This window comes from Diadema setosum, chromosome 9, assembly GCF_964275005.1.
Source record: "Diadema setosum chromosome 9, eeDiaSeto1, whole genome shotgun sequence".
NCBI lineage: Eukaryota > Metazoa > Echinodermata > Echinoidea > Diadematoida > Diadematidae > Diadema > Diadema setosum.
In genome coordinates this window covers 2,082,882-2,099,795 of record NC_092693.1, presented here as the reverse complement: position 1 = coordinate 2,099,795, position 16,914 = coordinate 2,082,882, and the positions used below count along the sequence as shown (strand labels likewise).

General features: G+C 37.7%; 1 protein-coding gene across 1 annotated transcript; it reads right to left on the bottom strand.

Moving 5' to 3' along the window:
- Positions 1 to 1,290: 1,290 nt before the first annotated feature.
- Positions 1,291 to 16,909, bottom strand: LOC140233199 (syntaxin-16-like). The gene is made up of 9 exons (XM_072313313.1): positions 16,783 to 16,909; positions 12,815 to 12,906; positions 12,256 to 12,308; positions 9,761 to 9,867; positions 8,633 to 8,795; positions 5,875 to 5,993; positions 4,922 to 5,065; positions 2,871 to 2,951; positions 1,291 to 1,436 (listed from the first exon to the last, which is right to left on the bottom strand). Exons 1-9 carry the CDS (start codon positions 16,861 to 16,863, stop codon positions 1,332 to 1,334), a joined length of 945 nt encoding a protein of 314 aa, XP_072169414.1. The 5' UTR covers positions 16,864 to 16,909; the 3' UTR covers positions 1,291 to 1,331.
- Between the last annotated feature and the right edge of the window lie 5 nt (positions 16,910 to 16,914).

Below are 16,914 nucleotides of genomic sequence, written 5' to 3'. Positions count from 1 at the left end.
TAAAACTACCATGAATACATTACTTTTGGGAAATAATGTTCCTCCTTCAGCCCCATTTCCCTTGAAAATTAGCACAGTCAGTTTATCACAATCCAACAATCACTTGATGCAATAGATATAATTCATCTTTTTTTCTTTTCCCAAAGTAAACTGACAGGATCGGAATGCGGATCAAAAGGAGACTTTTGAGGCACCTTGTCTCATCTATCTCACAACAACCTGTGAAACTTTCTATATAATTTGTGATTCTACATCTGATTTTGATGCAATGTTTGACTGTTCACTAATAATTTATATTCTTTCTGGTCAGTTTATTCTGTCTTTATTTGTTATAATACTCTTTTATCAAAGTCAACTTGAACATGAAGTGTGAATTTCCCAGAGATGATAAAATGTGTATGACAACCACTGCTATAAGAATGGCCTTTCTATGCATGTAATCACTTTATACAAATGATTGGAGTTATTGCATGAAACAATATGTCACACAATAACCTCAATCATTTGTATATAGTGGCTACCTGCATAGAAAAGTCATTTTTTTCTGATTCCTTAAGAGGTTATTAGAGACAAAACTGATTGCAATATTAACATCCTATCCACAGATTAAGGACAATAATCACACGGGCATAGTGTTCCTAAAGTTAATTTGGAATTCACTGCTCAAATCATATCAAAATGATCATCTCCGCTAAATGGCTACGTTTACTGTGTGGCCACTACATGTGCACAAGACCCAAACCCTTGGCAGCACTCATTGTTGCTTTCTATTTACAAGCAACTGGGAAGTTATCGATACATAGAAGAGGTTCCCAATGATGGCTCATGAAGTGGTTGATTTACTATTGTGCAACATTACATCAGAATAGCATACACATGGGGCTTGAACCTGGAACCTTACGGCTTTGAGTCAAGCCTGGCGTTTCACTTGAGCAGTAGGACTGCGTATTGCAAAGGAAACCTTGGCACATTTAGTATATACTGCCTATCACTAGCCAGATGACAGCACACTGCACAGACTTTGGCCAAGGCTACTGATTTTGCCATGATGAAATATTAACACTAGGAACACATTTGACAACAACATGGCTACTAGAACGTAAACGCATTTACATTCTAATTAGAAGTTCTACCATACACTGACCATCATACCTTAAATAAGATGTATATAATTTCCCCACAGTGAGAAACTAAAAATATATAGAACATAAATCCTCCTCAAAGTAACAATACTGCCCGACAGGATATATGGAGATTTTCAGCAGTGGCTGACTATCCTGCTGGCTGGATGTCTTCCTTGGGGTCGCACAATTCTCCCGATGAGGGCGCTGTCACCTCAGTTTGGTAGCAAATAAGATGATGATGAGGACGATGACAATGACGAATAGGATGACAATCACCAGCATCTTTCTGTTCTTCTTCTGGTACTTTTCAGCCTGTCCCAATGACACGACAAATCAAGAGTAACAAGTAACAACCCTCAATGTTATGTAAGCTATCCTTGCATCTACACAGAATTTCCCGGGACATTTTTCCAAAAAGTATAATTGCATATTTCCTTATTGATAATCAAAATCAAGCTTACCTTTGGAAAGGTAAAAGTGTCATAAGCATTGGGTGGATACACACACCATTGTTCCTACCATGTTTCAGACTTTGCGCACACATAAAATTTGCCATGATAATGCTCTTATAACTGTGTCTATATGACGTTAAACAAATAAAGGCAGACAAGGAGACATCAAAATGTAAAATAGATAGGTACTCAACAACTAACATTGTTTCATGTATTCTTTGGCGCCCTTCAGTCCAATTCAATAGAATAACAGGCCAATACCATATATCTTTTTAGCACGTGTACAATTTGAGCATTGCCTATTTAAAAGTCTGCATAAAACCTTGGTCAAAGCTGAAAAAAAAAACTACAACTACACATACAAGTTACATTGATAAGAGTAAAACCAGAGATGGGAATCTACAATGGCAAATTTAATTCACCTAGTAACATTTAATACTTCCTCCAAGACACCCAATATACATGAGAATGAATGAGTCTTCTGGTGAAAAGTGTCGAAGATAAATTCATTCAATATCTAGCACAAATATTTGTGCATGGAAATATGCAGCCCCCTCCCTGATGTAAAAATCATTACCTTTGCTATCTACTTCACAAGTACACTACTGTAAAACATGATATATTCGCAGCATGAAATTTTCGCGAATTGGAGCCAATGGCCTTTTTCATGGCATGAAATTTTTGCAAATTGCCACTGGCAGTCAATGCATATAGTGTAGACAAGAACTTTTGTGTACATTTTAATTTTGCGAATCTTGGCTCTCGTGAAATTCGCGAAATTAAAATGCACGCGAACATTTCTCGTTTTACAGTAGAGCACTTTGACTGCAGCCCAGAGTTGTCTAGAATGCCTCTGCCTTGACAGGTAACAACAAATTCCTCCATAACCATAGCTGTTCATTTTCAATTAGCTAAAGGTCAAAGATATTGACCAATGATGTTTGACACTGACCTTTAGCCCTCTGTGCACAAGGGAAATATTTCCTAACTATTTCTATCAATCATATAAACTCATATTATGACTGGACTTCTCCAGCTGAGCTTATCATCAGAAACAGGTGCAGCAAAAACATGTAAGAATATAATAATCAATAGTTGCCTTTTGTTTCATTTTGTTTTGTTGCTTTGTTTTTGCTATTGTGATTCGCAACAAAAGCTAGGTTGCATAAATAGATGGAGGCTGGACAGATGCAAGAGCATCCCAAACAAAATGCCACTGGTACCCTTTGTGTTGGAGGCATAAAAAAGGTGCAGCAATAATTCATCACATAGACTTATTTAACTGTTGCCTTACCTTTTGGAGCTGTTTGAGTCCTTCTTCTACCTTTGTTGAGGATCTCTCCAAATTGTAGTCTATCCTGTCCAATACAGTGCCCTGATATTTAATCACCACCAAGAAAAAGAAATCAAGACTATTTCACATACCACTGCAATGGACCTATCAAAACAAATACATACATTGATAAACACACTTGCATGATACATTTAGCATTATCCAATGTGTAAAGTGTGTCTGTGTGAGAAATTTCTCCACAATTTACCGCATATGACATACTGTTAAAAAATCAGGCAGATGACAGCAGAACATTTCTTCTCATAGATGATTTTGTATCTTATCTTGCAAAGCAGTAACTGAGTGTAATCCCTTTTCACATATTGTATCACTAAGAAAAATACATATTGCTGGCTTAAATTAATACGTATGAGTTCACATGTATGCATGTATACTGATATGCAATTTTCAGCAACATAATTTTGACTACTCCATGACTTGGAACAGCTATCATAAATTATTCCAACTTACACCTATTCTTTGTGAGCTTCACTGCAAAACATGACTACAGCAAGAATCTACAAGAAATCTTGCACCGTAGTAACTGTCCGTGAATGAACTAGAAACACAGTATTTATGAGTGTGCATGAAAAAGCCTTTGTTACAAGGCACAGCATTTGTTAACCCTTTGGCAACGAGGACATGTATACTTGGTAGTGGGACCTGTGTGAAATCTATGGAGATATCAGCATCTTTTAGCAATTAAGATTAAAGGGTGTGTACAGTTCTGGTCGAGGTGAGGATTTAGCTTTTAATGTTTTGCGAGATATTCAGAAACCACTCTATGAGATGTCAAAGAGCATGCAGTTCTAAGGGGTATCAAAAGTTTATTCGATGAAAATCGGCTTAGAAATGGCCTAGATATCCAAAAACAAGGTGAAACAAAGAGATCCTAATAAAGTTGTGGCATGTCGCCTTTTATTATTAGCACTTTTTGGGATATCTCAGCCTTTTGAAAACCAATTTTCATCAAATAAACGTTGAATCCTTCTTAAAATTACATGCTCTTTCATATTTCATGAGAGGCTTTTCATTATCTCACTTAGGAATGTTCAAAACATGAATCCCCACCTCAACCATTACTGTACAGTCCCTTCAAGCATTACTGTATATGCCATATATCTACCAAGTCACATTTTTAATAAATGCAAACAAAGGGAAACTGACCAGAAATGTATATAATCTAAGTAAAAAATAATCTAATCTAATCTAATCTAATCTAATCTAATCTAATCTAATCTAATCTAATCTAATCTAATCTAATCTAATCTAATCTAATTTAATCTAATTTTTCACAAATTGAGACTTCAAAACAATTTCCCAAGTAGTTAAATGAGTGATTGCGAGTACATCAATGGAAAGAGAAGGGTGTGCATCCATTCACACACTAGGCACACCACAACTTGGGCTTACTTATCTCTACTATCATGCACCTTGTTCATGTAGGCCTAATGTATACTATGGCTGTGTACCAGTACATGTACATGTACAGAGAAGATCAGCGAGTTGGTATTTTCATGTGTTGATAAATTTACAAATGTAGCACTCAAATCGAAACCCCACCCCCATCCCTCACCTCCTCCCCCCCCCCCCAAAAAAAAAAACACCCACAAAACATGCGCAGCATACGGCATATGCAGTCAGTAAGTATATTGAGACTACTGCACTACACTTCATATTGGGACTGCAGTAAAAATACATTCTATGACTGAATCCAAACACTTTTTTTATTTCAATATGGATTGTTTGCTATGCTACTGTACACAGCCCTGTCATATCTCATCCTTGCAGCAGGTTTGATAAAATTCCACCAGTCTGTTTCAACCAATCACATGAAAAGAGGCGTGGACGAGGGAATGATGTCTGGAAAATGGCAACACTTGGTGTGAGTGCTGAAAAAATTCTTAAATGTTGATTTCAAAAACATTCAAAGCAGTTAGATCACAACAAATCACACACACAAAACTGGAGATTTCCACCAGATGGCTTGAGAGATTAGTGACACGACTCACCTGTTCTACAACCAAGTTGCCCAGGTCCCTAAAGATTTCATTAAGGTCAGATATGGACTGGACGATGTGTGTCACCTCCTTCTCCCTCTGGTCAATCATTCTCGAGTTCTGCTCCACAAGCTGCATCTGCTCATCGCTGAATCCCTGTACAGGACAAAATAGACCACAAGTATGTCATTATAATCACTACCCTCCTCCTCTCTTACCTCACCATAATCCTTCTCCTCCTCCTCCTCCTCCTCCTCCTCCATACTACATATTGTAAGTATCATTATCACAACCATCAATATCATGGCCATCTCCATCATTTTCATGACAGTTCTTACACTGCACAGAAAATGATTCAATGCTATGAAGAATGGAGAATATATAAAAACTGTAAAATTCAAGAGAGCAACATGATACATTTCTTAGCAAAGAGATGAACATCATAAACAGTGGTGTCTACATGTCTGATATTACAATGTACACTGGACTCCCATTTTAAACAGGAGTTGTAAACTTGTATGTGTAAAATGATATGCTTAGTTGTATTGCTATGGAACTTATGAAATAATATCACAGTAGATGTCTGGGTAGTAGCAATTAGTAAACATGGCAGAAATCACCTTACAATACTCTTAAGCACACACTTGATACACTTAGCACAGTACAAATCAAGCTCCGCTCTCAAAGTAGCTCTTCTTGCGGAAAATACTGATAGCATACGGATAAAGGGCCATAAATCATGACGGTGAAATGTGATCAAATGATGTGACAGGTGTATCAACTGGGGCTTTGAACTCACCACGGACCTTGTGATAAGAAGGTCAAGTGCTCTGCCATCATACAAAACTACATGCCTGACATATTTGAAGCACTAAACATTGCATATTTTTGAGAGTTCCGACGCCATTTAAGAAGTATGGCACAGACATTTATCTCAATGAAACTATGCAAGAGTAGAAACTCACCCTATCATAGAGTAATTCATCCTCAATGTCTTCCTCGGTCATTATTGCACTACTTGATGAGTTTAGATTGATGTTGGTCTCAAAGAATTCCTTTGATCGCTCTTCTCTGCTCTTCATTCCTACACACCAAAACATAAACAATAAGAAACAAAACCAACACTCACACAAAATATTAATCAACATATATGTGACTTTTATACCATCTGACCCAGACATAGAAATAGATAAAGAAAAGATTTCAGGACTGGTAATGATCCTTCACTCAAGTCAAGTCTTTGCTAGTATACATGAATACCAGTGTGTTACAAGAAACCCAACCTGTCAAAGATTTTGGCAGACCTCTATGATTTGTTGCTCACAGAAATATTCAATAAATAAGACCTGGTAGTCAGCAGGTAAATTGGACATCAAACAAGAAAAGAAGCATTGCAGTAAAACAGCACTTGTCATGTAAATACACCTGGGTTGATGGTTAGAATCCTACTTTCCTTGATACTGAAACCCCCAGAATTTCCTGGTCAGATGATGATCTCCTATGCAATACATACATGTTGACTAAATCATGGACAAATGTCTCATTTTCAGCATTGATTTTATGAAAGTATTAGACCTGCAATCCTGCAGGTCTGTTTTAAGATAAATGTCTGTGATGTATCAGGCTCATTAAAAAAAAAAAAAAAAAAAAAAAAAAAAAAAATGTGTATAAATTTTTATGACGATATAATGGAATTTCCTGTCAAACATATAAAGTAGTAACTATGTGGGTATCATATTACACCTAAAGTCAGGTGCTATCATTTTCATCAGAATACAGGTAATGTATGTAAACAAGTCAGTTATAATTGCATGAGGTAGGAGACTGCAACAGTCCATTGAGTAGTAGGCTTTGCCTTCACTCCACGATGAACACTAGAATTTTCAGTTCATGACCCAGAATGAAAGGCAACACATTAATTGACAGGGTATGAAGCTTTGATCACTCCACCCAATTTGCAAAATGCTAGAGCCAAATTTATACAAATCATTAATATATCCCTCAACATAACAGGTGCTATGATGGAAAGCTACACACTTGTTTACTCCTCCTCCTCCAAACATGTGTCAATCACAGCATTGTCCTTTTATGATGAAAATGATTACAAAAAGAAATCAAAAATTGTTAGAACAGGTGATATGAAGAAAAGCTACACGCTTGTTTACTGGACAACTTTCTCTCCCTCCCCCACATGTGTCAATCTTCAATAGCATTGTTCTTTCATGTTGAAAATTAGTACACAAAAGAAAAATATGTTAAAACAGGTGCTATGAAGAAAAGGTACACACTTGTTTACTCCCCTTACCCTGACATGTGTCACTCATACCATTGTTCTTTCATGATGAAAAGAAATACACAAACAGAATGTTGGAAAGGATGCCAAGGCAGAAATCTACACACTTGTTTACTCAACTACCTTTTATTCAGACTCTCAAACAAGACAAGAAGTGAACAAGACAATGGGGGGGGGGGGGGAAAGAAAGAGGAGAGTGACAGTGGAAATAAAGGGGAGGTCATCAAACTTTGCAAAAAGTCACTGACCCTCACCTTTAAATCATGAAAATGATTCTCACCTAAAGTAAAACTTCAAAATCTTACAGTCCTAATAAGTTTGATTGGTTTGCAGTTTTCATAATTATCTCAAAATAGTGTACTTTATATAATGCCTGAAAAGATCCTTGTCATTTGATTGGTTGTTTGCCCTTGATCATTCGGCCCATTTCACTATGACATCATCATCCGTACAATTGTGGCTCCATTTACCGTGCAATTTTGGATCCATACGATTTGCTCCATTGCACGCTCGCTGAGAAACCTGCACACTACGTGTGTAAAATGTTTGCAGCGTGTGTACGCAACAGTGCACTTATGTAAAGCGCTCAGTGAGCACTCTCGCAATCTCAGATTCTCTCTTGTTTCTAAATTGATATAACATCAAATGACAAGGATCTACTTTGGGCATTATGTAAAACAAATAATAAATGTTTTTCATTCGTGCAATGGACAGAATATTTCATTCGGTGAAAGATGAAATTACTGATCCATTCAACTCGGCTGCGCCTCGCTGAATGGACCATTTCATCTTTCACCCCACGAAATGTTCTGTCCATTGCACTCATAAACATTCATTATTTGTATAAAGTGCAACATCAATACAAATGGGGGATGATTGACATCATTATTAAAAAATGAGTTGTACAAAAAATAAATCATAAGCAAAAGTGCATAAATGTTTTTAATTACTTTATAATCCCGGCGTTAATGCAGTTTCTCATATAAGCAATATTTGAAGTTTCACTTGCCTAAACTGACTGAGGAAAGTACCAATTTTAGCCTCAGTACATGACATTGTCCCCTTAGTATGCTCACATACAGTTGTGGTAGGTTCAAAAAGTGTTTCTCAAACTACACAGCATACTGACCTGCCATATGTGAACATTACTGTAGTGAGCAATGACATGGAATGCCAAAGCTGAAATTGGCACATAATGTATTCTAATGTCGTCAATTTTGAGGCATGTTATTTGACACATGTTTGAAAATATTTTGCTCAATTTTGATGCATTTCCATGAAGCTGAAATTGAGATATCTACTTGGATTCAAAACTGCATTGCCCTCTCAATTCCTTTGATGCTTACATATAATCTGAAATGAATGATGAAACTTCTGTATTCCACAGGACATGCAGAGAGATACACGTTTGACTGGAATGGGCAACTCACGCTTTAGATAGGCTGACTGTGCCTTTCTGAAGGAGATGGATAACTCCTGAAGTCCTCCGGCCAGAGAGTTTACAATATTCTTTGTCACCAGTCTCTCCTGCTTCGACGCATTCTTGGCCCTCGCTGAGATCGATTGGATTGACCTTTGACATCTGTGGAACATCTGGGAAGGGAAAGAAGAAAAATGACAAAATTATTTTTCATGAAACTACTGCAGAAATATACAGAAAAGCTATGGTTTTGCACAATTCTGTGCTTAATTTTGGTCCATTCTTGCTTCATCAATAGCAAAGCTGTGATCACAAACATGTGTAGCTTATGTCCCCTATTTCACTGTTTTGTTTAAAAATCATTTTTTACTTTTATATGCAGTATTAATCTTATATCAACACAGGCGATTACAAATTCTGTGCGCAATGTAGCTAGCTTGTCACTGATATCCAAGTAACATTGTATATTTCAAGTAATATTCTCAACCTTCTGCATATTCCACTGGTTCACAGTAAAGTTCAACAGAGTTTTCACACAAATGCAGTCTATGAGAGAGAGCATGAAATTCCAAGATCACAATCAGACAGTCATTCTTTTTTTCCACTGCTACACTGTGTGGCGTGGAAGAACATTAGGCCTATGACCATTTGGTGACAATATCATTCCATTCTACTTCTACAAAGGGAAAACAAAGAGCATTGAAATTCTGTCAAACATGAGCATTTTGTGTCTTGGTAGAACAGGTAAAGTAATAAAAGCAACTTCAAGAGAATGATGACTTCATAAAGATCCCATCATTTTTCTTTTGCTGTCTCAGGTAAGATAGGTAAAATTGTGGATGTACATTTTCTTATCTCAGTTTTACACATTAAATCCACATTTCTGTATGTTAACAATTAAAATCACTTGAAGCAAAGTAACTTAAAAATGCTGGAAAATATTAACATTATCTATCACTCAAGTTGCTCATTTTGATTTTGTTTACCCCCTATCCACATGTCTAGCCAAATATGATCATACAGATAAGTTTTGAAATAGAAAAAAAAAGGAGAGCAAAAATAAAGAAAAAAACATCTAAGATTGACTGTTACTCCATAAAAAAGAGTACAGTATTTATGTATGCTTAATCTCTGATACCTGTGTGATTTCTTGGGTAGCAATTTCAATGGCATGCTCTTCTTCCATGTTGTCATCTAACGTTGGCCTGTTGAGATGTTTGTCATGCAGCGCCGAAAGCTCCTTCACTGTCAATAACATGGTTTGTCAATGAAATCATTATGCACTTTCTTGGGAGAGTCAACATCATAGGGGATAGAGTGAACACCTCTCAATATGTATCATTTCTATCAACATGGCAATTGAATCAATACTAACCTAATAAAAAAGTTACACTTTATCTAGGTAGAAAAAATATTAGTCATAAGTCAGATGCACATACACTGAGTGCATTGTTTAGTTACTCTGAACAGATTGTACATCAAATGAATGATGGCAATACCAGATTCCATTACTTGAATCTAGCAGAAATCTATGACACATTGGCCAAAATACTTTAGATATTACAACACATGAATGGCAGTACCAGTGCTGGTCTGATTGGCATGTAAATGTTGCAAAAAATAAATAAATAGATAAATTATGAGAATATTTACAGGAGGGAGGAGATTTTCTGGTCAAACAAAATGTTTCTTCCTGGGGAAAGAAAATGATTGCATTACACTGCTGAACCTCATGCTGTAACCAACGCACCAATAAGTGGTGAATATGATGCTCAAAAACAAACATACAAAAAGCAAACAAACCCCCCCCCCAAACATGTGCTTTTTTAAACCATCTATGAAGGCCTGCAAAGGGAAAATGATTATCACATAACACACACAACAGTACTGATTTGTAAAGTTCCTGTACAATATTAGTGACTATTTTTCTAAGAGACAACAAAAACACTTAACCCATTGAGGACAAGTCCGAGTACTGGAGTATACTCGGGCAGGTGTCCAGGGGAAATTCGTGTCGTGGCAATATCAGTCCATCCTCAACGGGTTAAGAATTTCTATTCAAATTGAACCCCCCCCCCCCAAAAAAAAAAAAGGATGGATGTGGAGCAAGTCCCAATGTAACACAGAAACGTTATTCCCTGCTCTCATATGCTAGTTATGCCTTTCCTTCTTGCCTCACATACAGCACAGGGAGGAGAAACAGTTCACAGAAAAGTGATCGATGGCATGCTTAAAGCAGGTTACAAAATATCTGCTAGACAAGAAGTTTGATTACTAGTAGCCTTCAAGAACTGGCGATGTGATTGATTTCCTGTCCCAATCATTTATTACTGTACGGTTGAAAAAGACAAAACAGATTCAACCATGTGTTGCGAATTTTGCTGGTACACCTTTGCGCACAGTACAAGCATGCAACTTTTAGAGTTTTTATTTGAATGGATGTTGACTCACTACAGAGAATTTATTGCACGTGCAGTTACTTCTTTTTTCTTTTCTGTAAGCACATGCTCTAAGCAAAGACAGAAAAAAAAAATTCCTTTACATAACTGTAACAACTGTTACATCTGCACCATGGTGAAATGCCGGGCATCCATGCCAGTTCCATCTTGTTACAAAGACTATACAATCAGCTTACAGTAGTGTGGATGGCTAATATGCATGAAAGAGTGCCCAAACTTAGGAGAGTATCATTTTATCTTAGTACCAGTCTCAAACAGAAGAACATTTCTGTGCATTATGAGATACAGGTACAAACTGCTGAGAACATGATCAAACATCTGCCTCTTCTTCAGCAGAAGAGAGTCAAGAAATTACACAGCTATAAAGGCTCTTCAAATTCATGGCCATGTCATATATTTATTCAACTTTTGGACTTGGCAAATTTCTAGGGTTCTACAAACTCTCAGGTGCAAATAAACATGTTCATGCATACGTATGGTAGGTTACTACATTCATTCAGTACAGACTGTTATAATGAACAAAGTGAGACTGCATTAAGCAAGATAATGGCTATCTCTAATGCTGTAATGCATGTGTTTCAGTCACAGATCCCTGATGTTGTTTTTTTTTATATATTATTTTACCTCTTAGAAAAAAAAAAAACACACACACACACACAAACAAATTTATCAGTTGATAATAGTGTATGTGTATCAGAATGCAGCATGCCAAAACTTAAAGCTTTTATTATAAGAGATTTTGCACAGAGGAAAGATGTCAAGTATTTTATCATGGTGTGACTCTTCAGATAAAGTTTTTTGTATACACATCAATTTCACATTACCGGCCAGTACGCTACAACAAGGGCAAAATCTGTAGCTCCAGAACTCAAAAGAAACTACTCCTTGTCAGGCAGTGAAGACAACACACAAATGAGGGTTTCTGCTTTTGAACAAGGAAAGCTGATGAAATATTGATAATCTCCATGACTTGATATCTCTATTACTTGATAACCACTTTCAATTCTTATTCAGACTATCAACAAGGATCAGGTAATGATGAGGCACCTGTCCTAAAATATACACAAACAAGATACAGACTCATAAACGAACAAATACAAAATATCTCAAATTGTCTTCCACTGTAGATGAATTAAACATATTTGCCATAAAATATACTGCATCTGCTACTTACTTTTCTGTTGTATTCTTGTAATATCATACTGTATCTCTTCCGTGCTACTAACCCTGTGAAGGTAATCACAACAGAGAATGCATAAGAATACTCTTTTTTACAACTCCGGGAATAAATCAAGATAATGAATCTTAAGCTTTTGTCATTGCGAGATTCAAATCAGACAGTTGCATTTTTCATCTTGTCGATAAATATATAATATGTAATACTGAGCTGTAATCCACAGTAAGAAATCATTTACTCAGTCTGATATTATCACACCACTGTACTAGAAAGCAATCAAGCATGCATTTCATTAAATACAGTACCCAGACAGACATAAAGAATGATCTTTGTAGTAAAGACACTGATATTCCAGGGAAAGGAATCTTGACCCTTTGTGGACAGCAACCATCTATAATAGAAGACATGGCTACACATCCTCATTATGGTAGTCTATACCGGGTACTTATTTACACTTATATCAGAGCTACCCAAACAATCTCTAATTTATACCCTTTGAATATCAAAAAAAAAAAAAAAAAATTAAAAAAAAAAAATTGAAACTTTATGTTCTCACCAATCTGGAGGAATGTTTATCTTTGTGGCTCCAACAGCAGCATCAGGATCGGTAGAGATACTATTGACGAGTGCCATCCGATCATCATGGACCTAGAGGGTTAAAATGGATTAATCACAATAAGACACTGAACAAGAGCTGTCAATTTGAAGAGCTCTAAATATATGGAAAACATTCCACATTACTTGAATTATACACAGCATTACAGACATCAAAGAATTGGTAAATATCAAAATGTGTTACTACCAGAATGCATAATGTTCATGAGTGTTCATCACTCAAACAGCAGCCCATCTTTCTCTATCATCTCAAATACTCAGGAAATTTGATGACACAGCTTCAGATCTTTAGTGTCAAGACAAGTATGGCAAGAATTCAGAAACAGAGAAACATGTACCTCCTACTACTGTGAGACATAGACTATGTAATTTTTATCTTATTATGATAAAAATAATAACATCACAGGAAGCATTATTTGACGTGTACACAACTCATGAAAGACCTGAATCAGTATAGAGCATACATTGTAGATTATTCATAACAAGTGATAAATGCATGGTTTACCATTCAGGAACACAAGCTTAGGTAGTTATTACTGATCAGGAATGGCAAAGGATAAGTGCACTATGTGTAGCAATAATGTTACAGAAACAAAGGTCTTGTTAATGTATCAAAAAGATAATTCCTGCATCAGCAAATAATAACTACAGGTACATGTCTAATGACTTCAACAGACATCTAGTAGTTACATGTGCTTGAAGTTACATTATCATTTTTTTTTTTTTTGTATGCCAATGTTGCAATAACTACACCAAATGCCATTTCTGTAGACTGTATGGTGGTACATTTATACCATGGTCAATATGGCCATACTAATGTATGATGGTACACACAAACATCCTGGCCGATTGAACAATAAGAAAGAAAAAAGCGCATCTAGGGAAGGCCATGGCTGGTTTACTCAAAAATTTTTCCTTGTATGGTACTCTCCTGGATCCCGTATTACTGCAGGCTGTAGCATAGCCAATGTAGGATCCACTATTATATTGCTAGTATGTTAATCCCTCATGTAATTTTAAACCTTGCAAACTCTCACACTAACCTTAGTCTGCACTTTATAATCTAGACCTAGGCCTACGCCAAATAATTGTGACCCGCCACAGCAAAAGGATCCGAAAGTAGCTGACGGCTGTGCCAAGAAAATCGAGTTTGAAACTGGTCAAAACCATCAAATTTCTGTTTTTAACATAATTTTTTTAGTCTAATGTTTTGTCTATCATCTGTCAAAATTTCAAAGCTATATGATCAAAGGGAAGGCAAGAAATTTGCGTTTTTTTTGGGCCATGATTTTCCAACTTTCAATGGAACGGAAAAGTGTCCGAAGATTTGGATTTAGCGCTGCAGATAGACTCCGCCCCTCGCAACGAGGGAGTGATCTTATTGGTCAGTGCAAGGCTGTGACTGGTTGTGCGTAGACCGCTGGCGCTAAGCTGGAATGAACAAAGCGGAAGTTGCTAGGGACATATCTTCTAGAGGTGTAAACTGTCTTACACTGTACCTCCCCTTGATCACGTTTGCGTCTGAAGGAAAACTTTGAAGGTGGTTTTATTGAAACGCTGATTTCCTAGATCACTTGACATGCTCCCATAAAATTATCATTATCTCCGCAACTGAGTACTTTTATGAGTTGTGTAGTACATGAAATTACAGCGGAAGAGTAAGGGAATAATGTCGTGTCATTTTCAGAAAATCAACCTCCCCCAACTTTCAGATCCTTTTGTTGTAGATCTAGCGCCCGTAGCGGGTCACAATTTATTTCAACTTTCCTTCATCAGAACAGAGGCAATATATGAAATATTTCTGACACGTACACATTCATTCTATCTCCTTGCAGATTAACCCCGGGGTGCTCCTTCACACATTTATACTGTGGACGCTTTGCTTTCGGGCTGGTTGCGGTTACTCAGTCTCAGATTATTTAAACGCTCTTAGACTAGAGTCTACTACAAGTAAGCAGCTGGTCAATTAGCTACACGCAGCCGCTGTAGAGACAGCGGCTGCACCTCTATTCCTTCGCAGACGTTGTCATTTTTCAGTGTGGTTGTGCGACTCCTTCATGAATATCTTTATTAATCGTGGAAAACTAAAATACAAGGAATTATCGTAATCTATGATAATCATTCAATAATCGGTATGCGATTTTTTGTTTAATTACGTCAAAAACTCACCGAAATCTGTGGCTGAGATCAGGTCTGTAAACGTCCTTATTGCTTCACTCCTCATCTGCGTGTTATTATGAATGGCATTCACTCTCGTATACTAGTACTACAACGTACAACGTAGGTAGTCGGAGAGGCGCCCTCTAGCTAGTATACGAGAGTGAATGCCATTCATAATAACACGCAGATGAGGAGTGAAGCAATAAGGACGTTTACAGACCTGATCTCAGCCACAGATTTCGGTGAGTTTTTGACGTAATTAAACAAAAAATCGCATACCGATTATTGAATGATTATCATAGATTACGATAATTCCTTGTATTTTAGTTTTCCACAATTAATAAAGATATTCATGAAGGAGGCACAACCACACTGAAAAATGACAACGTCTGCGAAGGAATACAGGTGCAGCCGCGTCGCTTCGCGACAGCGGCTGCGTGTAGTTACTGGTCAATATCAGTTCGGGAAACCCACTCACAAGGGGGGCCCCTCCTTATAAGTAACCCGTCCCCCTTATAAGTAACCCCGTCCCCCTTATAAGTAACCCCCGGGGCACCCCTTATAAGGAGTCTCCACGCTTTTTTGCAATGCAACGCGAAAATGAAAGGACTGCGGCAATTCGCTTGATTATGTCCATAAAGCTTCACAAGTTTCCTAGTTACTCACGAAATTTGAGCAAAATCGGTTTGAGGCATCATATCTAAAATCATGGATTTAAATGCGATGTCAAACGACCCATGCGAATGCTGAAATGTGTGCGATTACTGGCGTGAGTGTCGCCAGGCGCGGCGGCGCAGCAATGTTTTGAGTGCAGACGTGGCGACTGACCTCCGTACTCAGTCGCCACGTCTGCACTCAAGCATTGCCGCGCCGCCGCGCCTGGCGACACTCACGCCAGTAATCGCTCGCATTTCAGCATTCGCATGGGTCGTTTGACATCGCATTTAAATCCATGATTTTAGATATGATGCCTCAAACCGATTTTGCTCAAATTTCGTGAGTAACTAGGAAACTTGTGAAGCTTTATGGACATAATCAAGCGAATTGCCGCAGTCCTTTCATTTTCGCGTTGCATTGCAAAAAAGCGTGGAGACTCCTTATAAGGGGTGCCCCGGGGGTTACTTATAAGGGGGACGGGGTTACTTATAAGGGGGACGGGTTACTTATAAGGGGGACGGGTTACTTATAAGGAGGGGCCCCCCTTGTGAGTGGGTTTCCCGAACTGATATGTATTATTCTTGGTGGTATTCATGCTCAATTAAGGCCATTAGTCTTTTAGCTCTCTGGGCCTAAAATAAATTTGGCAACTGACACTATTAAACTTATAATACAGCTGCAACTGCAGCCAAAATTTATCATTTAAATTTCGTTGTACGCACCAGGTCTAACAAGAGAACAAGCATTTGAAATACATCTGTGTCAATCCCGTGCCCTGTACAGGCTGTGCCCTTTCAATTCAGAATTCATTGAAGAAGATTGAAAACATAATATGTATTTAGATCTACATATCCTTTCTTAAATGAGACGATCTGCTCAGCCTCACAGCTGGACAGGACATAACATTTCAGCTGCCCGGTCGCCGGTATCGCGGTACACACCAGCTGCAGCGGACCGCGGGCCTGGCCCACTGATGAGGGGAGATCAGTGGCCTGGCCCCGCAGCGGCCAAGGTACGGTACCGGATGACGGTGTTGAGCTGAATGAGCGCTACGTGGATATCAAGTCAAGTACACTAATCAAGAGTACTTACGTGGTCCGAATAGATGTGTCTGCTTTGCGCTGCATTGTTCCGCATAAGAATGAAAATTTCTGTTAGACTTCTGCTAGCCATCTTGCAGGGCAACGTGTTCCGTAAACACCGTTAAACTATAAAATTCTAGAA

Coding starts and splice junctions, on each gene's coding strand:
- LOC140233199 (XM_072313313.1), bottom strand. CDS start 16,863: ATGGCTAGCAGAAGTCTAACAGAAATTTTCATTCTTATGCGGAACAAT. Junction 8,796..9,760: donor CTACCCAAGAAATCACACAG/GTATCAGAGATT, acceptor TTCCCTTCCCAG/ATGTTCCACAGATGTCAAAG. Junction 2,952..4,921: donor GCAACTTGGTTGTAGAACAG/GTGAGTCGTGTC, acceptor ATTAAATATCAG/GGCACTGTATTGGACAGGAT.